The sequence below is a fragment of the Balaenoptera borealis genome (assembly GCF_965194805.1).
Source record: "Balaenoptera borealis genome assembly, chromosome: 12".
Classification (NCBI taxonomy): domain Eukaryota; kingdom Metazoa; phylum Chordata; class Mammalia; order Artiodactyla; family Balaenopteridae; genus Balaenoptera; species Balaenoptera borealis.
The window spans coordinates 53,286,076-53,310,772 of NC_138869.1; the positions used below are offsets into that span (position 1 = coordinate 53,286,076).

General features: G+C 39.3%; 1 protein-coding gene across 6 annotated transcripts in view; it reads right to left on the minus strand.

Moving 5' to 3' along the window:
* Nucleotides 1-23,694, minus strand: part of GOLGA4 (golgin A4) — a 113,713-nt gene extending 90,019 nt beyond the window's left edge. For 5 of the 6 annotated variants that reach the window (XR_014232866.1, XR_014232867.1, XR_014232868.1 and 2 more), the window contains exons 1-2: nt 23,346-23,689; nt 8,833-8,922 (exon numbers count right to left, since the gene is read on the minus strand). Coding sequence is in view for 3 of the 6 variants with exons in the window: in XM_082348283.1 (XP_082204409.1) it covers nt 8,833-8,922; nt 23,346-23,417 (162 nt within the window). In the remaining 3 variants the exon portion in view is untranslated. Of the gene's footprint in view, nt 1-8,832; nt 8,923-23,345 lie in introns of all 6 variants that reach the window. The other variant, XM_082348284.1, reaches the window with a different exon arrangement.
* Between the last annotated feature and the right edge of the window lie 1,003 nt (nt 23,695-24,697).

Consider the following 24,697-nt stretch of genomic DNA (forward strand, 5'->3'; position numbering starts at 1 on the left):
TGTGCTACCTAGCATCCACTGTATGTAATGAATTAATATGTCTCCTACGTACTAATGTACCTCCTATTAGGAGAGGGACCCTAAAAAGTTTAGTATCTTTTAGTATCTCTGCCTTGAAGAGAAGAGGTCCTGTTTCTATCTTCCCAGACACTGTTATATATAGCTGTTAGTAGCAACACTTACTTTTTTGAGTCAAATTCACTTCCTTCTTATTCCCAATAATGTATACCTTAAGAAGTACACAATATACTCAGCAGAAGATATGAGAAAAAACTGCCTGTAGTAGCAGCAGGTGAGAAAATATGCAGTACAGACTGTGGTTAAATCATTTTGATCAAATCTAAGGTCACGAATTAAGGCCCTATTTTGTCTATATGGATATTTCCACTATATATAAAGTTAAAGACATACAAAGCCATTAAACAAAAAAGATAGCAAAAAAGGACCGACGAGCACTGAAAAGACCAAGGCTATATAAAGATGGTAAAAAACACATATCAGGCCAGAAAACCAGGAAAGTAACAAAACAGATTCAAGTAATTTCTGCTAAGTCCCAGGGCATCTGGGACTTGAGAAAAATAAGTCATCAAAGATCAGCTTGCCACTCCAATCCTGAGAATGCTCACTACACTCATCAAGAAAGTGGAATCAAACACTGGTTCATATTTTGTTTGACAGAGTAAAATAAAAAGAGAGAAGATTCATATTATATTACTAATATCAGGAATAAAAGAGGAAAAATTCTACTGCATTTACAGAAATAAAAAGGATTATAAGGCAATGCTACGAACAACTGTACGCCAACAAACTGGACAACATGGATGACACAGACAAATTCCTAGAAAGACACTTATTACCAAAACTGATGCAGGGAGGAACAGAAAATATCAACAGAACTATAAAAAATGAAAAGATTGAATTAGTGATCAAAACACTTCTCACAAAGAAAAGGCCAGGATCAGATGGCTTCATTGGTAAATTATACCAAACATTTAAAGAACTAATACTAATCTTCAAAATTTTCCCACAAATTACAAGAGGGAACACTTCCCAACGCATTTTATAAGGCCAAAATTTTCCTGACACCAAAACTAGACATCACACACACACAAAAAAGAAAACTGCAGACCAACATCTCTTATGAATATAGACACAAAAATCCTCAAAAAAACCCCCAGCAAATCAAATCCAGCAATATAAAATTACACACCATGAACAAGTGGAATTTATCCTATACAGGGCTGGTTTAACATCCAAAACCAATTAATATAATACATCGTATCAACAGAGTAAAACAAAGCCACAATGTCAATCTCAAGATGCAAAGAAAGCATCTGACAAAATCCAACACTACTTCATGCTAAGAACATTCAACAAACTAGGAACAGAAGGGGACTTCTTCAACATGAGAAAAGGAATCTGTTAAACACCATGGCTAGCATCATACTTAATGACAAAAAGACTGAATGCCTTTCCCCTAAGATCAGGAATGAGAGACAGCATGTCTGCTCTCACCACTTCTATTCAACTGGAGGTTCTGGCCAGGAAAATTAGGCAAGCAAATGTAATAAAAGGCAGCCAGATTAAAGGAAGATGTAAAACTACCTCTATTTGCAGATGACTTGATCTTGTACAAAGAAGAAACTAAGTAATCCACGAAAGAACGGTTAGAACTACGAAATGAGTTCAGCAAGGTTACAGGATAACAAGATTAATTTATAAAAATCCAATTTTATTTCTGTAGAATAACAAGAAAACTGAAAATGAAATTCAGAAAACAATTCAACTTATGTTAACATTAAAAGGAAAAAAATATTTGGGAATAAATTTAACAAAAGTAGTACAAAACTTAAACTCTGAAAACGATAAAATTTTGTTGAGAAAGAAATTAAAGAAGACCTAAATAAATGGAGGAGGAGAAGGAAAAGAAAGGACCAGCAGGAGAAGATAGAAAGTTTCCAATTTATTAAACCCCTCTCCTTACAAATAGAGTCAGAGAAAATGTTAATAACATGAGTATCAGAGAACAACGGTATATTAAAAATGCACTCTGACCAGCAGAGTTGATTTAAGGAATGAACGAATGGCTTAATATTAGGAAATCTATTAATATAATTCATATCCTATCATTAGATCAAAAGAAAAAATATGAGAATTGAATAGACACCAAAGACAATCTAACAGGCATGGCTTTTACTTTGATTAACTGACAGAGGGTAGGTAGGTTATAATCTAACATCTAACAAAAAAAAAAAAGCATATCCAGCTTTGAAAGTCAATCCATTTAGGGGCAAAATTAATTCCAAACTTAGGAAGAAACATTTCTCACCCATTACTTTGAAGATACTTCTTAATAATTCCTAAAGAACGATGCCTTTAGAAGCCCTGAAACAAAGAATAAATTCCAAAAAACCGAACAAAATTCAAAAAAAGAATTGTCAAAATCTGAGAGTATCAAGAATCCCTGTTAGGGGTCCTCACACGGAACAGTGAAAATTGACTTGGAAATACAAAGACAACTACTAAGGTAAGAGGCAGCATTTTGCTTCTAAAAAATATCTCAGATTAAGAGAATAAAAAAGAAAAAGGGACACCTTTCTTGAAGCTTGGGAAAGCATCTACTCCAAAGCAGCCTGACGCTTCATTGTTTCTTTCCCTACAATGTCACTCTTAACACAAAATGCAGTGTCCATGCTGCTCAAGAGCTGGTGAGTACAGAAGAAGCCTTTTCTTTTCTGTATAATAACGATCTTTTGTATGTGATACACAAATTATGAGTATTTTCATACTTCTGAATTCACTTGCCCTTCACAAGAACCCTGTGAGAGTAGATATTCATTTCACTACAATTTAAAGTTGAGAGAGCTGAGGTTCTGAGAAGTTAAAGAAAGCTGCCTAAAGCCACACAGCAGGTAAGGGATGGAATCCTGGGATCCTTCTACTACTCCAGGCTCTCTCTCTGCATGTAGGGAAGCAAAAAAAGCATGCAGTATATATGAACAGACATCTACTAAACAGAACAGAATCCATCGATTAACTAGAATAGTTTATTTCTTTCTATGCATTTTTTTAGCCAAAATACATATATGAAAATAAACTGATTTCTAAAGTTTAATTTTAAAATAATATGAAAAATTTGAACAGATGAGTTTCCAGGGAAAGAATGGGCATGCCTACTTTGACCCCCAATCTATGAGGAAGTGCCTCCACAAGAGAGCAAACTAGAGAACAGGGTAGCAGGGAAAGTGAAAATATCATTCCTTCGAAAGCTCAGCAGGCAAAGACAGCGCACTAACACCCCTAGGGCCCCAATCCACATAATGGTACATCTGTTTCCCTCCCCTCGTGAGGGGACCTACGCAGAGTAAGTGGAGCAGCCTTTCCCGTCTTCCGTGGCTGCCCCAGTAACAACTTAGTAAGCACCTACCATGTGCACGGCACGACGTGAGGAGAGTTACCTGCTGTACTACTGGTAATCCCCACAATACCACAAGGAAGGCATTATTATTCCCATCTTACACATGAGAAAACCTCAGTCACTGAAAAGTTAACCTTCAAAGATCCTTCAGCCAGCAAATCCAGATGACTCCAAAAACCAACCCCTTCTCACTAGTCTATTCCAGGTCTTACTCCAAACAAATAAACATATTCTCATTCTCTTACAAAAATCATTAGACTCAGCCATAAAAAGGAATGAAGTAGTGATACATGCTGCAATATAAATGAACCTTGAAAACATGATGCTTGAAAACATGATGCTAAGTGAAAGAAGCCAGACACAAAAAGTCACATAGTGTGATTTCATTTAAATGAAATATCTAAAATAGGTAAATCCATACAGTAGGTAAGCAAATTAGTGGTGCCTGGGGCTGGGGGAAAGGGAGAATGGGAGTGACTGTTTAATGAGTAGGGGGTTTCCTTTTAGGGTAATGAAAATATCATGGAACTAGACAAATATGATGGATGCACAACACTGTGAATGTACTAAATACCACCTAATTGTTCACTTTAAAATGGTAAATTGGGGCTTCCCTGGTGGCGCAGTGGTTGAGAGTCCGCCTGCCAATGCAGGGGACATGGGTTTGAGCCCTGGTCTGGGAAGATCCCACATGTCACGGAGCAACTGGGCCCGTGAGCCACAACTACTGAGCCTGCACGTCTGGAGCCTGTGCTCCGCAACAAGAGAGGCCGCGACAGTGAGGGGCCCGCGCACCGCGATGAAGAGTGGCCCCCGCTTGCCACAACTAGAGAAAGCGCTCGCACAGAAACGAAGACCCAACACAGCCAAAAATTTAAAAAATAAATAAATAAATTTTAAAATGGTAAATTTTATGTTATAGGAATTTTACCTCAGTTAAAAAAAAAAATCAGAGTGGAGCAGAGGGCAGGAGGACAGTTAGTGTCATTTGCCTAGTTAACCTTTTACATGATGCCACACTCCATATTGCTCAAAGGCACCCAGCTCTAGAGGCAAAAAAGATTCATCTCAAGCAACACAAAGGGGAAGGAAGCCCTATGATGAGGGTAATGAGGCTATGCCTGGGACCCCCAGGAGAGAGTACCAGGTCAACTGGACAGATATGCCATCTGTGCAGGATGAAAGAGCGCCAGAGACCCGCAGACCTCAGGGTCAGTGCACATCACCCTACTCTCCTTTGCCTTTAAAGTCTACAATCATATAGATGATTTTTTACAGCCCTATAAGGAAGCCTGAGGCACTGCAATCAAAGACAGACTTATTTAGATTTACATATAATATTTACTAATATGGGAAAACAGACATTAGGATTTTCAGCAATAGCTGAAAAAAGGTAAAACATTTAACTGATGGAAATATCAACTTAATGAAACCATTCTACTTCCCAAGCATTCTAGATTACATAGAATTTACTGTACCTACTGGAGAGATGGGACAAATATTTATAATTTGAATTAAACTTCCACATTTTGCTAAAAAGAAACTTAAAACTAAAAGTGAGGATCCCATCACTGACAGAGTATCTTCCATCTTAGAGGTTTAACGAGATGAAAACCTGGGGTGGGGTGGGGGTGCGGCATGGTGACTAACAATTTTTTTTTTTTTTTGCAACAGGAAAAAAAATTATATTTTCATTGACTTGTTTTGTAAATCTGGATTTTTACATTAGGTTAAGATGATACATCTGTATTTACCATTTACCTTAAGGTGGATTATGGTACAAGATGGATCTGTCTTAGACTTTATCCATCAAGCTTTTTTATTTTTTTTTAACATCTTTATTTGAGTATAATTGCTTTACAATGGTGTGTCAGTTTCTGCTTTATAACAAAGTGAATCAGCTATACATATACACATATCCCCATAACTCCCCCCTCTTGCGTCTCCCTCCCACCCTCCCTATCCCACCCCTCTAGGTGGTCACAAAGCACCGAGCTGATCTCCCTGTGCTATGCAGCTGCTTCCCACTAGCTATCTATTTTACATTTAGTAGTGTATATATGTCCATGCCACTCTCTCACTTCGTCCCAGCTTACCCTTCCCCCTCCGCATGTCCTCAGGTCCATTCTGTGTAACAAGATAATTTTATGTAATGCCCTTTAATCTATAAATTGATCATGAAATTTAAAAGTCCTTTATTTATTGTAAAATAAGTTGAACTAAAGTTTACACTTCACTTTGTGGTCAAAAATATCTTTTAGAGTTGTTAGAAAATGCTTAAAAAGCAACGAGACAAAGTGATGATACTGCTTTGGCTTTCAATCAGAAACCATTTCTTAAACTATATCTATAAGCACAGGACCTCTAGTATTGAAATTTGGGAAGAAATAAAAACTAACCTGTAGCTTACTTAGCCTGCTGTAAAAGAATGCTCAAACCATCCCTTTCAGAAAGGATTATTTTATAAAGACATATTCAATTTTAATGTTTTAAAGCATCTTAGATAAATCTTTGTTTAAAAAGCAATAGTAACAATCAACAAGTTGTTTTCAAGGTTTCTACTATATTATATGTAAACCAATATACCATAATATCAACCAATATAGTAAGTATAGGAATGATGCCATTAACACTGACTGCAAAAAGTGTTTTCACTACTCAGTACTGCAGCTTTCATTCCAACTGGTTACACATATAAACTAAGTTCAACACCATTAAACTTGAAATCATAAAATTAAAGAATTGCAATATTGCAAATAATGCATAAGAAAATAAGATCTCAAAGAAAGTATACATATACTTTATACTCTTATGTACTTTGTCAGATCATTTAAATACATAAACCAAAGACACAGTATATATGCCATTAACTTTGAATGCAAAAACTACTACGAAGTTTTTAAGTTTATTTTGCTATCAACATCTATTAAATAAAGGTTTTAAAAAATTATGTTTTAAAGTAACATCAAGGCAGTTTGGAAAAATCTTTCAAATTTTTTAATTTGCATATACCCTACCACCCAGCAATCCCACTCTTAGAAATCTGTCCTAAAGAAAAACAGCACTGTAACTTATGCATTATGTAAAATGCTCAGTCCAGTACTACTTATAATATCAAAAAGATTATAAAATTTGACTCATAATATTGAGACTTTTCCCAAACTAATCTATAGAGTCAATGCAACCCCAGTAAAAATCTCTACAGGTTTGTTTCTTTGTTGTCAGCACTGTATTTTATTTTGGTTTGTTTTGAGTTTGTTTTGTAAGACTTGAAAATCTGATTCTAAAATTTATATGGAATTATATGGAACGGTACAAGAATTACTAAGACATTCAAGAAGAAGAAGGTAGGAGTGCTATGGACTGCGTATGTCCCCCAAAATTCATATATTGAAGCCCTAACCCCCAAGGATATTAAGTGATGGTATTTGGAGGCAGAGCCTTTGGGAGGTAATTACAGTTAAAAGGTAATGAGGGCAGGGCCCTCATGATGGGATTACTGTCCTTATAAAAGAGAAAGAGACAAGAGAGCTGCCTCCCCACTCTTCCATCTCTCCCTAGGTGCATGCAACAAAGAAAGGCCATGCTAGGACATCATGAGATGACAGCTGTGTGCAAATCAGGAAGAGGGCCCTCACCAGATAATGAATCTGTTGGCACCTTGATCCTGGACTGCCCAGCCTCCAGAACTCTAAGAAATAAATGTCTGTTGCTTAAGCCACCCAGTCTATGGAATTCTGGCTTTAAAACAAAGACATGCAAGACCTGCTCTAATGAGGGCAAGATTTAATATAAAACTATAGTTATGAAGACAGTGTGGGATCAGATCAAAGACAAAGCAAATGACAGAACAGAAACAAGAGTCCAGAAATCCACTCAAATATGGACACTTAGTTTCTGAAAAAAAGGTAGCACAGTATAGCAGTATGGAAAGAATGGAACAACTGGATAGCTATGTGGGGAGGGGGGCGGTGGTGAAACTTGATCCTTACCTCACACCATATTGAAAAAAATCTTTTCCAAATAGAGTACAGATCCAAATGTGAAAGGTAAAACAGGATAATAACGGGAAATACTCTGAAGGGTAAGAAAAGAATACTAAAAAACAAAAAACACTAGCCAGAAAATAAAATATTGATAAATTGGAATGCATTAAAACTAAGAACTTCTGTTCAAAAGACACCATTAAGAGAGTAAAAGGCAAGCCACAGACTGGAAGCAGATATTTGCAAGGCATGTATCCAATAAAAAACTCCTATCCACACTAAATAAAAAAGAACTCCTACAAATCAGTAAGACAAAGATAAACCAATAGAAAAATGAGCAAGAGACTTAAGTAAGCACTTCGCAAAAGAAGTTATCAGTACACAGATGAAAAATGTTCAATCTTATTAGTCATCAGTGAAATGCAAATTAAAACTATAATAAGAGAACATTACACACCCACCAGAATGGCTGAAATTAAAGACTAGCAAGGATATAGAGCAACAAGGACTTTCATAAACTCCTGGTGGGAAGGTAAAATTCTACAACTATTCTAAAAAACAATGGGCATTACCTTCTAAAGTGGTAAAACTATGTATACCTTTTAACCCAGTGATTCTACTCCTAAGTACATAGCAAAAGAAATGCAGGTACATGTGTAGCAAAAGAAATATACAATAATGTTCACAGCAGCATAATTCATAATAGCCAAAAACTAGACAACCCAAAGGTTTAACTATAAGGTTTACAACAGAAAGCATACTTAAGTGGTACTATAAAAATTTAAAAAATTTAAAAAAAGAAGGAAGCAAATATCAAGAAGTCAGGATGACGGTACTCTTTTGTGGGGAAGGGAAGCAGCACTCCAATGCTGGCAGTGTTCCTTTTCTTGACCTGGGTGGTGGTCACATAGGGATTCACTTCATAATAATTCACTGATTTATGCATTTATTTTTTACCCTTTTTTCTTTTACCCTCTTTTTACCCTGATTTGTGTACTTATGTTCTACTTGCATGACTCTTATAATCCTTCACAGAAACAAAAAAAGTTGGAAAAAAATCTAATCTGAGTTATAGTGCCAGCTCCAAGTCACATGGAATTAGGAGTTACTTCATAGTTTCCAATCACTAGCTTGAAAATATAGGACTTCTCCCCACATAATGCTATGCTGAACAAATTGTTATCAAATCATTCTGAAAATTTCAAATATTAAAGGCAAAGTATATTATCCTCTCAAATTAAGATATTCAAAGAAAACACACTTTACAAAAGCAACACTACTATTTGCAAAAAAAAAAAATTGTTACTAAAAAAAAAAACAATACCTAGGAACTAAGTAATTTCCCATTTTGTTATCAACAGTAGCATTACATTTTAAATTAATAAGCTTCTTATAAAGGATTTATTGACGAAGAAATTCCAAACTTACCTCTCTATTGGGTGTACCTTCATCAAGTTGCTCTGTAAATGAAGACGTCCTGCTCCTGGTTCTCGTTGGCGTTGAAGAACTGGAGGAAGCCTAGATTTAAAAATTATTGCACAAATTAGAAAGACTACATTGATGAGCGCACTATGTACTAGGTAGTCCTTCTCACAGTCCATGCCCAAAGAACCCAGTGAAAGGAAGGAAAAGAGCAAATACATGAAAAACAGAAAAGGATAACTGAAACATAATCAACTAGCAGACCCAGGCTACCTACTGGGTCCTTGGTCTGATTCTGCCACCAACTAGAACTATGATCTGAGCTAAATTAACATTTTGAGGGCTAACGTTAACCTCAAAAATAAGGTCGTGATGATAACATAAGATGATAACATTAGGACTTCCCTGGTGGCACAGTGGTTAAGAATCCTCCTGCCAATGCAGGGGACACGGGTTCAATTCCCGGTCCAGGAAGATCCCACGTGCCGCGGAGCAACTAAGCCTGTACGCCACAACTACTGAGCCTGCGCTCTAGAGCCCGCTAGCCACAACTACTGAGCCTGCGTGCCACAACTACTGAAGCCCACACACCTAGAGCCTGTGCTCCGCAACAAGAGAAGCCACCGAAGCCCACATACCGCAAAAAACAGTAGCCCCCGCTCACCGCAACTAGAGAAAGCCCATGAGCAGCAACGAAGACCCAACAGAGCCAAAAACAATAAATAAATAAATAAAATTTTATTTAAGAGATGATAACATCAGGGGAAACTGAAACCAGGTGAGAAGTATATGAAAACTCTCTGTACTATCTTTGCAACTTTCCTATAAATCAAAATTATTCCAAAATTAAAAGTTCATTAAAAAATAAGGTTGTCAATTCAATCTTTAAAGTGTCATCCAGCTCTAATATTCAATATAATGAACTGCACAGGTAAACATCTCTCTAGTCAAGGGCCTTGCTTTGAGAACACCATGCACACCATAGCCCAACACTGAGATGCCAGTCCATTTGCTCTGTAAAGGAACACATGACTCCTATACAGAAACCCACAGGAGAAAGGGCCCCAAATTTAAACTAGGAGTCTGAGGTGTACTCTAAGGTGAGCTAAAAACAGTCCAAAAAGTGTAAAACCAAAACTTCAAGACCCCCCATCACCCATAACAAGACAGATCTTAACTCATCTCCACAAAGAAATGTCTCAATGTCTTACCCTTTTGTAGTCTGTACAGCACTACCTAAAAAGGCATTTAATAAATATTTGTTAAATAAATGACTGAATGAACAAATGGAACGCTAATCTGTCAAGTCAGTACATACTGCTGTGGCTATGCTAGAACAGAGAGGTCACGAGGAATGTTGCACACACATACACACACTCTACACACACATATACATATTCAGTTTACAATAAGTCTAACATTTCTAATCAAGACAGATGTTCAATAAACGGTGCTGGGACAAATGGCCATCCATATGGGGGAGCAATATCAATCAGATCCTCACTTCATACTTAAGCTATATTAAAGATCTAAATGATTTTTAATTGAAATATAAGAGAAAATATGAGAGTCTATTTCTATAATCTCTGAATGGGAAAGAGATTTTTATGTCAGAAGCAGAAATCAAAAGGAATAGATTAATTGGGAGGAGGGGAAAACATCAACAAAACATGACAAAGTTTAATAACCTTTTTTTCTAAACAGCTCTTATAAGTGCTTAAGTCAGAACTCAGAAAACTCACCACCCCAGTCTTCTTTTCATCTAGGGCAGGTGACCTGAACTCCACCAATGAACATACCCACACAAGACACTGAGTCATAAGTGGGTAATATGAGAAAACAGACATGCAAAATTAATAAAGTTCATCAGCTGGTGAACATGGAGACACGGAGCTTCATGCAGTCGTTCACAAGAGCTGTGCAGTGCAAGATGCAATGCTGCCAAACTGAGGCGGCTGCAACATTCTTATTAGTGCAGCCCCCCAAGTGTGGCTGAGCAGAGCAATCAGCCCAGACTTTCAGGCCCTCCTGAAAATTCTGTAAGTCACCAACTATTCATTAATAGATCCCTTTTCTGCTTAACTAGCTAGACTGAGTTCTGTTGCTTACAGCGTAGAATTCCAGCACACACATACCTTCTAAAAGATGAACCAGAAAAATCAACATGTGACAGAAGGAATTAGCTATGTGCAGCAGTTACCTTAGGGGATAAGATATCCCTTTCTCAATCAAGATAAAACAGAAACAGTAAGGCCTTAGAATTTTAAGCAACAAAATGGTTGAATGTGAAATAAAGCTGAAGCTTATCAATGTTTTAAATGTCTAGAAAATGTATGAAGCCAACATTGTGCTTAGAAAATGGGAAGGGAAAGCAGTCACTGGACAGAGTTTACCCAGGACTGAAACAAAAATCTTAAGTATTCAAAGCACTTCAGAAACAGTTCTCACTGAAGTTGAGGGAAGTGCAATAACCCTTCCCACACCTAGAGCCATAAATTTCAAACCATGCCAGCTTCAAAGGCTGTAGATGTTTCAAACACTACCACTATGACCGGGAGAAACTCCATTTGCATCTACTTTTAAATGGTTGTATGTAATATCTCCTTTAATAAAAGGACCACCGGGACTGCCCTGGTAGTCCAGTGGTTAAGAATCCGCCTTCCAATGCAGGGGACACGGGTTCAATCCCTGGTTGGGGACCTAAGATCCCACATGCCACGGGGCAACTAAGCCTGCGTGCCCCAACTACAGAGCCCACATGCTCTGGAGCCCACGCGCCACAACTAGAGAGGAACCCGCACGTTGCAACTAAGACCCGACGCAGCCCAAAAAATTAAATAAATAAATAAATAAATAAATAAATATTTTTAAAAATAGACCAAAAAATAAATAAATAAAATAAAAGGGCCACTGAGAGGGCAAAAAGTTAGGAAAGTGATTAGAGAAGTAATACTAGGCTAAAGGATATAGCTCTTAGCTAACCCTCTCTGTTGTGATGCCATCATATCCAAAAAATTTGGGGGTTAATAACTCAGCTTTCCAAATGCCCAGATGCCAGGACAGGGCTACTTCAGACAGGGACCTTGAAATCACTTGAAAAGTACACCTCCACTGTGAATTTTTTTAAGTGGCACTATGTCTTTTTACTTTGGCCTCATGTGAGCCTAATTGTAATTGGAGCCTCATCAGCTCTGGATAAACCGGCAAAATCAAATGTTGGGGTTTATAAAGTTAAAGAAGAGGTTCTAACACACACTGTCCTCCGAAAAGTAGTACCACGTGGCAAGGTTTGGCCTGATGGCTTGTAGATCTTCCTCTGGAGTTGCAAAAGTAAGGAACACATGAGGGAATGGATATGACTGTAAAGTATAAAACATGCATAAAAAACTAACTGTACTTGAGTGTTTATCCCAAAGTCCTGGATCTTTAACAGGCTATCCTCACTTCAAAATATATAAGGATTTAGATTCCTTCAAACTAAATTTGGTCTAATTAATTCTCATAGCTTAGAAATCTGTCTTCAGATTTCTCATGGCTATTTACCAAAAAAACCTGATGACTATAACCAGGCTCACAATTAATATTTTTATTGCCAACTAACTGATTATTAATTGACCATAGCCCTCAACTTCAGTATAAAAAAACCCATTTTAGTCACTGTGGTATGCAGAATTTGAAGATGAACCCAAATGACCCTCACCTTGTGAATATGAGATTATCACTGCCCTGATTATCTTACCTTACATAGCAAAAAGGTTTCTGCAGGTATATTTAAGGTTACTAACCAGTTGACTCTGAGTTAACTGAAAGGAGATTGTCTGGATGGGTCCAACCTAATCACACAAGCCCTTCAAATGAGCCCAGAGTGCAGAGGCAGCAGTAGAAAGCAGAGAGATGTACTCCTGCTACCCTGAAAGAAAGCAAAAGGCCTGTGGGGGCCAAGTGGCAAGGAACTGTGGGCAGCCCTAGGAGCTGAAAGTGGTCCCGCTCAACAGCCAGCAAGAAATAAGGACCTCTGTCCTACAACCACAAAGGACTAAATTCTACCACGACCACGTGAGCATGGAAGAGGACCCTCACCTCCAGATGAGAACACAGTTTGGACAATAGTTGATCTTAGTCTTGTGAGACCCTGAGCAGGGAAGCCAGTCATGTCATGCCAGACTTCTGACATACAGATTGTGAAACAATAACTGGGTTATTAGGCAGCAAGGTTGTGGTAATGTGTTATGTAACATTAGGAAACTAGTACAGTCACCTTTAGGAATAATAAGCCTTGAACACCATGACTTTTCATTACCCATCAAGACTCTATCAGATGTCACCCTGATCCTCTCACACTCCCACCACACCAGGAGTAACTGTCTCTCAACCCTATGGTACAGAGACTACATCTACCCTTCAAGACAAATGCAACACCAGCACAGCACCTTAGCAGGCTCTGTTAAATAAAGAAGCGTTCTATAACTACAAATGCTTTCAAATACTTTCTCTTTTGATTCTCACAACCAATCTGCAAGGTAAACAGGACAGTTATCATCCCCAATTCCCTGACAAGAAAGTAAGAAGCTCACAATGCTTATGTGGCTTGATCAGGTTGCATACTGCAGCATCTGGGTTAGCAAACAGGTCTTCTGAGCCCCTCATCCACTTCCCCAGTATTCTTTGGATCACTGTTTCTCAAATTTTTTTCACTGGGACCCACAGTAAAACAACAACATCCTTTTCACACAGACACTTCTAAAACAAGTTTTACGAAACCTTAACCTTTACAACATAAGATGCCACATTTTGACCTAATCTAGTCTTTCATTTAAAAAAAAAAAAAAAAAGCTGATCCCAATCCACAGATTCCACAACCCACCTGAACTGCTTTCATCATACCATGTTGTCTGTATAAGAACAATGTTGATAAACATGGCCACTAACTATTAAATCCAGAATACATCAAATATATCTAATATATTTTAAATATACCACAAAATAGAAATTAAAAAGCATTAATTCTAGGTTGAACAACAAAATCTAAAGACAACAAAAACACAAATTTTGGACATTCACATTACTGGGAAGTTCTACACTAAAGTCAAAACTATGTTAATCATAGTTTATTCCATAAGGGGCTCTATTATCTGGGAGTTTTCATAGAAAGAATTACTCAAAATAGCTGAATTGTTAGATAGATATCTATCTAAAGTTACAGATTCAAGATGGTTAAACCTCACTAATACCTGAAGGGGTTTGGAGATAACAATGAGGTTTAACCATTTTGAATCTACACTTTTCTGAAATCAGGTTTCACCTTTCCGACAATAACTAATTCTAGTTTTCAAATATAAAAGGAAATTGAATATAATTTAACATTTTCTAGGTCAGTTGTCATTCCTGTCAATATGCTACTTGTAGTATATCTTCTCTGTCCATTTTAGCCTGCTACTAGTTTAGAAGCTAGATAACTACATTTATTGGAATTGTAGACAAAATAAGCATAAGGAAGCTCTAAGTGAGGGATTTTTTAAAGTATTCTTATGAACAACATACATTAACTATGGAATGTGAAGTTAGTGACATTAAAATTTTGGCTGCTTAGAGGCCTTTTGACACTACTCAGTTCTCAAGTTATGCCCCCAATAGATGAGATGTTATTCTTACACAAGCATAACAAACATCTGGCTTCACTTCTCCCTCCCACACCCATGGTAATCAATCATGGCAAGGATATAGCCGTAGACTCCTTCTCACCACAGCACTCCTGAAAGTCTCTGCCAAATCCATCCGACATCCCAGCTATAAAGGAATGGCCAAAGTAACTGGGAGTTAATGCTTCACATAAACCTCTGTTTACTAGTTACCAAAATTATTAGAGCTTTCTATTATGTCTGTAATAAAGTATCTTCCACATCCTGACATCTAAATAGTAGTGCCGGAAATGAAATATTGCTATTTATGTTATAAATGCTTACCTCTCAAAAACAGCCCTTTAATGTGGTGAGATCCACTCATTCAAAAGTAATTTAAGGAGACTTCTAGTTAAACATAGTAGATTGGCTACATATGTTCCTATTTTCTCTCCCTCCCAAAGAGTTAAATTTCAACCAATTTTCAGAAGATTGGATGTGAATGAAAGAATACTAAAGTAACAGTACTGCTGACACCACTACAACCCCATGGAGAAGGGAATAGTGATGAGAAGAAGCCTATTTTCATCCCCAGAACCCTAAAAAGACTTAGGACTTGAAGCAAAAGTTATAAAGCAAGATGAGACAGGATCAAAACCAGAAAGATTGGCTGAAAGAGTCCCCAGGTCCCCTGTCCCACCTTACATAGCCTCTGAAGAAACAGATGTTTATTTTCTGGAGCCAATGAGGCTTTAAACTGGGTGAAACCAAGCACCACAGTAAGACAGGAGAGAAGGGCAAAGTGTGTGACTAAACTGAGCAGATTAGGCGATATTCTGCACAGTGAACAATGGAACCTCCAGCAGTCCTTCTCAGACCTGCTTCCAGAAAGTTGGCAGCTAGGCCTCTGGTTACCAACATGTAGATATTTCTCCCAACAATAAAACCAGTTTACAGCTTGCCACCCACCAGTGAGCCCCAGTGTCAATCACATGCTACTTCCAAATAGCATCAGATTGTTAGTGCCTCGCCCTTAAATATGAATAGATAGCCCAGAGCACTCAATAAAGAAAATTTCCAATGTAAGAGGGAGCCAAAAACAAGAAGAAAAAAAACCCCAAAACCAAAAAACAAACACGGCACTTCCCTGGTGGTCCAGTGGTTAAGACTCCATGCTCCCAATGCAGGGGTCCCGGTTCAATCCCTGGTCAGGGAACTAGATCCCGCACACCACAACTAAGACGCAGCACAGCCAAGTAAATAAGTAAATAAATAAATAAACAATTTAAAAAAAAAAACCCTAACACAATAAAGATTAAAAGAAAACAAAAGAAAAGAAATCCCCATTATTCTCAGAGAGAGAAAAGATATATCAGTACATCAAGAGCAATGCTACGAAAAAGCAAAAGACAATAAGAAACAGCCTTGGGAAATTTAAAAATAGAGTAGCCAAAATTAAAAATTCAATTGAAGAAAACTAACACAACATTGTAAATCAACTATACTTCAATAAATAAATATATAAAACAAAAAATTCAACTGAAGAGTTAAATTGAAGCACACTCTCAAAAATAGAACAAAAAAATAAAAATAGACCATAAAGGGTAAAAAATAATAAATGAGAATCTATCCTGAAGGCACAAAAGCTAACTAACTGGAATTTCAGGACAGAAGAGAAAAAACAAAGGGGAGGGAATTATCAAAGAAATAATACCTAAAAGTTTCCAAGAATTTAAGCACAGGAGTCACCACACTTAAAGCGTCCACTGGATGTCCAGCACAATGCAATAATAAAAACTGTTTACTTCTCTTCCTCCCCAAAACCCAAAACCCATTGAAATGAAGGTTAAAAAAAAATTAGAAAACCAGACAGATTAACACTCTAGAACAAGAGAGAGAACACCACAGGCAAAAAGAAAATAAATTTTTGAAGACTCAAAGGCAAAAGGATTCAAACTGGTGGAAAAATCAGGGCAAAGGTAGCCATAACCCTAAACACGCACAGAAGGCTGCGGGAGAGGCAGCAGCAACTTTCTGCAACAGGAAGAAAAAAAAATCACAGTTTTAGACACTCTAAAGGGAGATTACTGCTCTCAGCAATGTGTTAAGTGTCTGCAAGACAAACAGGTACGTGGGGTCAGCCTCCCCCAACCCAAATAGATCTCCAGACAACAGTAACAGCCAAATATAAAGAGCAATACCTTGGAGGAGTTAGCGCTCCAATAGCAGGGGCTGGTACCACAAAGCAGCAGGGTAACAATACGCCCCAGTCTGACCAAGGCAATCCCAGTCCCACCCAGTTCATGCCAGTTTATGTTCCAAGATAACTGCCAGTAGCGTCCCCGTTCATTCATAAGAACGTTTGGATAATAAATCGTATGGTCACCTTTCAAAGCAGGACTCTCTGTGTTTTGGCTGGCCCTCCACACAGGAGAGTAGCAGGTAAGAGCAGAGAAAACCCATGTTAGCTACCGAAATAAACCACCCACTAGGTTTTCATAAATATAAACAAACAACCAATAATAACAAGACACTTTTCTCAAAAAAAAGAAAAAAGATAAACGACGACAAGTATGAAGAAATATAACAAGTAACCCAGAGCAATCAGATAAATCAAGGAAGGGAACTTAAATATGCATGTACGTATAATATATAACACTTATCCTGCAAGAGTTTTGAGAAGCTCTAGTTTCCGTTAAAACACAAGCTGCTACTGAAAACTGAAACAAAGCAACAAGCGTAGTACTCTGGTTAAGAGAATGGGCTTTAGAGCAAGACTGCCTGGGTTCATATCTCGGCTCTACCACTTAGCTGTGTCGTACTAGCTGTCTACCACAGACAAGTTACTTAACCTCCCTAGGCCTCAATTTCTTATCTGTAAAATGGGTATAATACAAATCCACACCTTTTATTATTTCATGTATTAATTTAGTTAATACATGCAATGCACCAAGAAAGCACCTGGCTAAAAATAACTATCCAGTGTTGACTAGTGTTATTATTTGTGGAAATTAAATATATGATTAGGGTTTCCCTAGTGGCACAGTGGTTAAGAATCCGCCTGCCAATGCAGGGGACATGGGTTTGAGTCCTGGTCCAGGAAGATCCCACATGCCGCGGAGCAACTAATCCTGTGCGCCACAACTACGGAGCCTGTGCTCTGGAGCCTGCGAGCCACAACTACTGAGCCCGCATGCTACAACTACTGAAGCCTGCACACCTAGAGCCCGTGCTCTGCAACAAGAGAAGCCACTGTGATGAGAAGCCCGTGCACCGCAACGAAGAGTAGCCCCCACTCGCAGCAACTAGAGAAAGCCCGCGTGCAGCAACGAAGACCCAACGCAGCCAGTAAATAAATAAATCAATAAATATTTTTTTTAAAAAGGAGGGGGACTAAAAAAAAATAGAAGAAGAAAACTGGAAATTTTCTAGCATCAAGGAAAAAAGAAAAGATTCAAAGATCAAGTAACTACCAATAAAGAAAGAACAATTTGGAATTAGACTTTTCATCTGCACACAGGATGCTAGAAGATAAGGAAGAAAAACAGTCAACGGTCTGAGGGGAATTTTTCAACCTGGAGTTTAATAGCTAGCCAAATAAATGTTTAAGTGAGAACGTCTTCCTAATATTTTGTGATTTAGAAGGTGAAGAAGCCAAATGCTGTTAGTTAAAATCCTATACTTTTAAGAGCCCTGACCTTTATCAACACATTAACTGAATTTCTACATCAAAGTTTCCAGCCCTGCTTTCTCACCTGGGCCCAGGAAGATGCACTTTTGAATCTGCCTACAGCTTCCGTGGGATGTAAAGTTAAGGTATGTATAATTTGCATCTATGTCTTGGGGTCTTTGAACATCACAGTTTAACAAATTGGGTTAATTCATCCCAAAAGCTACAGAGACAAAGACTCTCTCATAATTTTTTTCCTCCAGCTCTTCCTATCAAACTAAGAAGCAGATAAGAGAACTTTGTATGGCCCTTACCCCATTCAAGTTTCACAAAGATTTTTTAAATCACATGAACAAGTTTGTTTACATATATGTTTAAATTATTTAAAACATGAGAACTTAATGTATATTCTATATAAAGTAATACAAATAGGCACTCTATGCTCCCTGGTCAAAATACAGATTTATAAACACTCAAGACATTCTGATTTTTCTGATCTAAATATTCTCTCTGGGAGTTATGCTTTTTAGATTGAGGCTAGTTATTTTGCCAAGTGGCATTTACAAAAAGCCTATGTTCCTTCAGAAGGCGACTCTTTCCTCTGCTGTCTGTGGAATTTTTAAAAAATTTCTATTACATAAACTATTATTTTGAGGCCCCACTCTAAAAAAGCTATAATTCTGCAGGTTTGGGGTAGGCCCACATTTTGCTTTCTTTTTAATTTAATTTTTTTTTGTGGTAAAGTATACATAACATAAAAGTTACCATTTTAAACATTTGTAGGTGTACAGTTCAGTGGTATTAATTATATTTACACTGTTGTGCAACCATCACCACGATCCATCTCCAGAACTTTTTCATCCTCCCAAACTGAAACTCTGTTCTCATTAAACAGTAATTCTCCACTTCCCCCTCCCCTCTCCAGCCCCTGGCAACCACCATTCTATTTTTTGTCTCTATGAAATTGACTAATCTAGGTACCCCATACAAGTGGAATCATACAATTGTCCATTTGCGCCTGTGCTTTTTATAATTTTTAAGTTTCAGTAATATTTGAAAAAGGCTGAAAATGTTAAAAAATATTTTTATTCATGGCACTACATATATCCTAAGAAGTTAGAAAGTATTCTATATTACTTTTTAATAATTTTTATCAAATTCATTCTGTAAGGAATTTAAAAATCTAAGTAGATATTTGTTGTTAAAAAAATATTAAATGGAGGGACTTCCCTGGCAGTCCAGTGGTAAAGAATCCGCCTTACAATGCAGGGGACACGGGTTCGCTCCCTGGTCAGAGAACTAAGATCCAGCATGTCGCGGGGCAACTAAGCCGTGTGCTGCAAACTACAGAGCCCACGCGCTCTGGAGCCTGCGCGCCACAACTAGAGAAAAGAAAACCCGCACACCACAACTAGAGAGAAGCCCGCGCACCGCAACTAGAGAGAAGCCACGGGCTGCAACAAAAGATCCCACATGCCTCAACGAAGATCCCCCGTGCCGCAACTAAGACCCGACGCAGCCAAAAATAAATAAAATAAATAAATAATAAATAAATCTTAAAAATATATATATTAAATGGAACTTGATTTGAAATTTTTAAATTTTATTCTTAATTAGTGATTAGGCTTCACGTCATCATCAGAATTGAACAAATGTTTACTTAAAATAATATCTGCCAAAGAGGGGTTCAAATAATCTTAGCACCAACCAAAGAGAAGTGACTGGGGACTACAGAAGGCTGTCTTTTTTTTAAATGGGTTTATTTATTTATTTATTTATTTATTTTTGGCTGTGCTGGGTCTTCGCCTCTGTGCGAGGGCCCCCCCTAGCTGTGGCGAGCGGGGGCCACTCCTCATCGCGGTGCGCAGGCCTCTCACCATCGCGGCCTCTCCTGTTGCGGAGCACAGGCTCCAGACGCGCAGGCTCAGTAGTTGTGGCTCACAGGCCCAGTTGCTCCGCGGCCATGTGGGATCTTCCCAGACCAGGGCTCGAACCCATGTCCCCTGCATTGGCAGGCAGACTCCCAACCACTGCGCCACCAGGGAAGCCCCAGAAGGCTGTCTTTTACTGAATGCTTTCAAAAACTTAAGGGACCCTTACAGTGTTACTAACACCATCACTATTACTATTACTGAAAAGTTTTGCAAATATTATGATGCAAATCATTCATTTCTCCCATAATTATGAACACCTGACAACTCACTCTACTTGAAACATCCCTATCAGGCAATCTCCCCTCTGGAAAGCAAGCTAAGAACCAGGAAGTATGCACACACAGGCCTCCAAAATCTCGAAACAAATGTCTCAAAATTTGTGTTAATACACTAATATACACTAAAGAATCTCTTAGGTACTTGCCCTTATTTTACCCAAAATTTTAGAAGTTTAGTGTCTTGTCTTGATTTAAAGCCCAAACAATTCAGAAGCTGGAAGAACGACACTGGGCAGATAGCAAGGGAGACTACAAAGTAATTACAAAAAGTAGACCAAAAACAAATAAATCCTCCTGAGTGGGTAAAAGGGAATTGTCTTTCATACCCCATTAAATTCCTGAGGGCATGGTGCCTTCATCACAAAATAATTCATACTCAAAAATGAAGACATTGATAATATTATACAAATTCAGGATCCTTTGCACAAGAAAACAAGGATATGCGTAATCTGTTATAAAAGGACTGTCCCATCAAAAAATATTTGTTTAATTCATGCTTGAAAGAAATCCTTAACTCTGAAAACAATAATCCAGAACTTCGGGACTTCCCTGGTGGTGCAATGGTTAAGAATCTGCCTGCCAATGCAGGGGACACCGGTTCGATCCCTGGTCTGGGAAGGTCCCACATGCTGCAGAGCAACTAAGCCCGTGCGCCACAACTACTGAGCCCGTGTGCCACAACTACCGAAGCCCACATGCCTAGAGTCCATGCTCTGCAACAAGAGAAGCCACCACAATGAGAAGCCCGCACACCGCAACGAAGAGTAGCCCCCACTCGCCACAACTAGAGACAGCCCGCGCGCAACAACGAAGACCCAATGCAGCCAAAAATAAATAAACAAAATAAATAAACAAATAAATCCAGAACTTCTCAACTTGAAGGGTTCTGAATAGCTGAGGATCAAGACCAGAAAATAATCAAGTTTCTATCAGCAGTTGATCACTAACAATTTACTCTGGCATTCTGAATAAATAAATATATGTTATCAAAGAGGATTGTTTTCAATCTTTTGTATACAAGGTGATATTATTTGCTCCACATGCACTGTCTCACCAGAGGCATCAACCCATAGAAACTGGGAGCTCTAATACATTATCTTTTAACTAGCTCTTTTACTATCATTCTAAAGACATCCTCCCTTTGTTAAAGCTCATGAAAAAAAGATAATATTACAAATAAGAAAAAGAATGAGCACCTTGGAGCATATTCTTCTTAAACTATTTTCACTATTTCTGTGTGTGTATATATATATATATATACACACTTATATACATACTTTCCCCACAAAGGAAACCCCTACACACTTTTTCAATCTTTTACTACAAGTTAGAGCCTACGTCTCCGTAGGCTCTAACTCTAGCTGTGTGACATCAGGCAGGTTACTTAACCCCTTTGAGCCTCACTCCATGTATGAAAGATTCTCTAAGTTGTAGAGTTATGTGAGAATTAAACAAAATAATACAAGCAAAATGCCTAGCATAGAGTAAGAACCTAATAAATGATGGCATTTTTTTAAGGCTGCGGAATAACTATCTAATATAACGTGTTTAACCAATTTTCTAGCGTTGAACATTTTTGGCCAGATTTTACCTATTAAAACAACACTGAAGTGAAAATCCATGTGGCTAACTGCTTAATACATCCTAAATTTTCTTAGAATAAATTTCTAGAGGTGGAATCCTGGATCAGTGATATGTATAGAGTTCCTTACATTCACTACCACACCTGTTTCCCCACATTCCTCATCTGTACCTCAATTTTTAGTTTTTCCTTTGTTTCTTAAATAATGGTGTTTTATAAAATTTAAAAGCTTGCGGTAAATGGTATGAAAAGTAAAATTCTAGTACTGAAATCTTAATCACTATTTACGTTTCACTTGGGAGAATGAACAAGCTTTCGGTACCATGTACCTATGTATCTCAACCACTGTTTCACTCTAGGGGACCTTTACATTTTTAGAGAACAACTTCAATTTACAGTTTCAGAATAAATTCAATAGTTGTTTGATTTAGTAGTTGTTAATTAGTTAGCTATATTTAAGTTGCATACGATAAATGTTATGTTAAAGATGTTTAGAAATGCCTCCAAATTAGTCAAAACTCAGCCTTTCTTGTAGAAACTCTAAAGTTAAGAGAGAGATTTGCTCCATCTGTTGAGACTCTGAAAGGCTGGGAAGGAATTTAGCAGAAGCCCTCCCCTCTGCTGAAGGGACCACGTGCTGCCAGCACCCAAACACACAATCACAGCTGCTTAGGAAACTGCTTCTGCTTCTTTAAATTAACACTACTAACACGCCCCCTTTTTCCTGAAAACCGTCATTTCCTGAAGCAACAGCGTTCGTGAAAAACAAATATTAACGAGACTTGAAGAAGCAGAGCCGGGCTATGGACAGGCGCAAGCCCTGCTGGGCCGCACAGTGTCAGCCCCTCCGCCCGTCCCGGATCAACCAAGTTATGCGAAGTGACTAACTCGTGACAGTCGCGGGCGCTGGACGCCGGCCACACCGCCACCTCTTTCAGGTCCCAATGCTCCTGCAAGCAGCCTGGGCAGGAATGGCTCGACCCCTGGCCCTCACGCCTGGACGAGGGTTTGGAATTAGACTTCGTCACGGGCCAGGGGCCCCTCCGTACTCAATCTCGGGTCGGGGATCAGAGAGGGGACTTCAGTCGAGAGATCAGATGTTACAAGGGACCCTGGTTTTCCCATTCCGCCCTCACTCTTGAGTTGGGGTCTCGGATAGTTGGTGGAACCTTCGATATGGGTCAAAAATCATGCAAGATCGGAGCCCTTCTCACTTATTCTCAGACCGGGTTGGGAATTAGGGAAAATTACCAGAGGTCAGGTGTCACAAATCCAGCCACCCCCACAACCAGAACGGAGTTTTGGGTTGGGGGACCCGGGTCAGGAGTCACGGAGGACCTGGACAGCCTTGAGCTCTTTCCCAGTCCGGGGTCTGGGGGAAGCCTCAGGTTAGAGGTCAAAGGTCAGGGAACTAGGGGAGCGCGGCGGCCATAGTACCTGAGGAGAGGCCAGCGCCTGCTGGAGCTGCTGCTGCTCCTCGCTGATCTTTTGCTTCAGTTTCTTGAACATGGCGCAACGCGGGTTCCTGAATGTGAATGAGACCTGAGGGCGAGTGCTCTGAGAGACCCGGCCGCGGCGGCGACGGAGGGTTCTCTACACCAGGAACCGCGGGGGCCGGGCCTCGCCTCTCCTCCTTGGCCTCGCGGGCGGGTCGGCACACTCGTCCTGCGGGTGTCGGCGTCGCCGCCGCCGCGTCTCTCTCTTCTGGGTGCCACCGGTTGGCCTCGGCCCCCCATCCAGCCCCTGCGGCGGCGGCGGCGGCGGCGGCGACAACAACGGCACCAGGTGAGCGTGTGCCCAAGGCGCCTGCGCGGCCTACGTGGAGCTCGCCGAGGGAGCGCTACGGAGCGCCGGAGGGGACAAGCTGGAAGTCGGGCCCGCACATGCGCGCTCCAGGGTCGCTCCCGGAAAATCCAGGGGTTTGCGCTGCGTATGCTCACTGCGTGCCTAGATGCCCTCAGAGCCGGATCCCGGGCTCGTCGGAACGCTACGCTGACGCACACCGGGGCTTCGGCGCTGCGAAGTCTGGTGGGGAGGGTGCTGCTTCTTTTGAGGACCGCAAGGCTGACAATCCTGCCGCAAAGAACTGCATGTGTGGGTGTCCGGGGTGCGAGAAGACTGCCGAGGGCTCTGAAGGATAGTGTACTTTTGTTCAGTATTTGTGGTTAGGATTCTCTGCCTTCAGTGTCTCGTACTCCTACTGCTTCCCAGAGGGGCCCTCTTCCCTTCGCTGCACTCTTCCAGGGTTCAAGAAGTGCCTGACACGGGGCTCCCAGGGTCCAGAAGTTTCTGGCCAATATTGTAAGATTTCAGTCCTTTGGACATCGCCTTTATTTATCTTTTATTTCACAGAAATCGTATATTTTCATATATTCCTTCAAAAATCTTTAATTCTAAGTGCCAGGTTCTTCGGGGTCTCTCTCAGTCTTTGATAGAACAAGTAGACAAAAAAATTAGTAAGGATATAGAGAAGTTGGATCAGCTAACTTTGCCTAATTGATCTTTTTCGAAAAGACCCAACAACTGCAGAATACACGGGGTTTTTTGGAATACTTATAGAACATTCCCAAGATAGACCATGTGCTAATTCATAATACAGGTCTCAATTAATTTCAAAGGCTTAATATCATATAGTGTGTTCTCCGACCACAAAGCAATTAAATTAGAAATCAATAACAGAGATATCTAGAAAGTCCCCAAATATTTGGAAATTATGCTGCACAGTTCTAAATAGTTGATGGGCCAAAAAGCAAAGCACAAGGGAAACTAGAAAATATTTTAAAAGAATG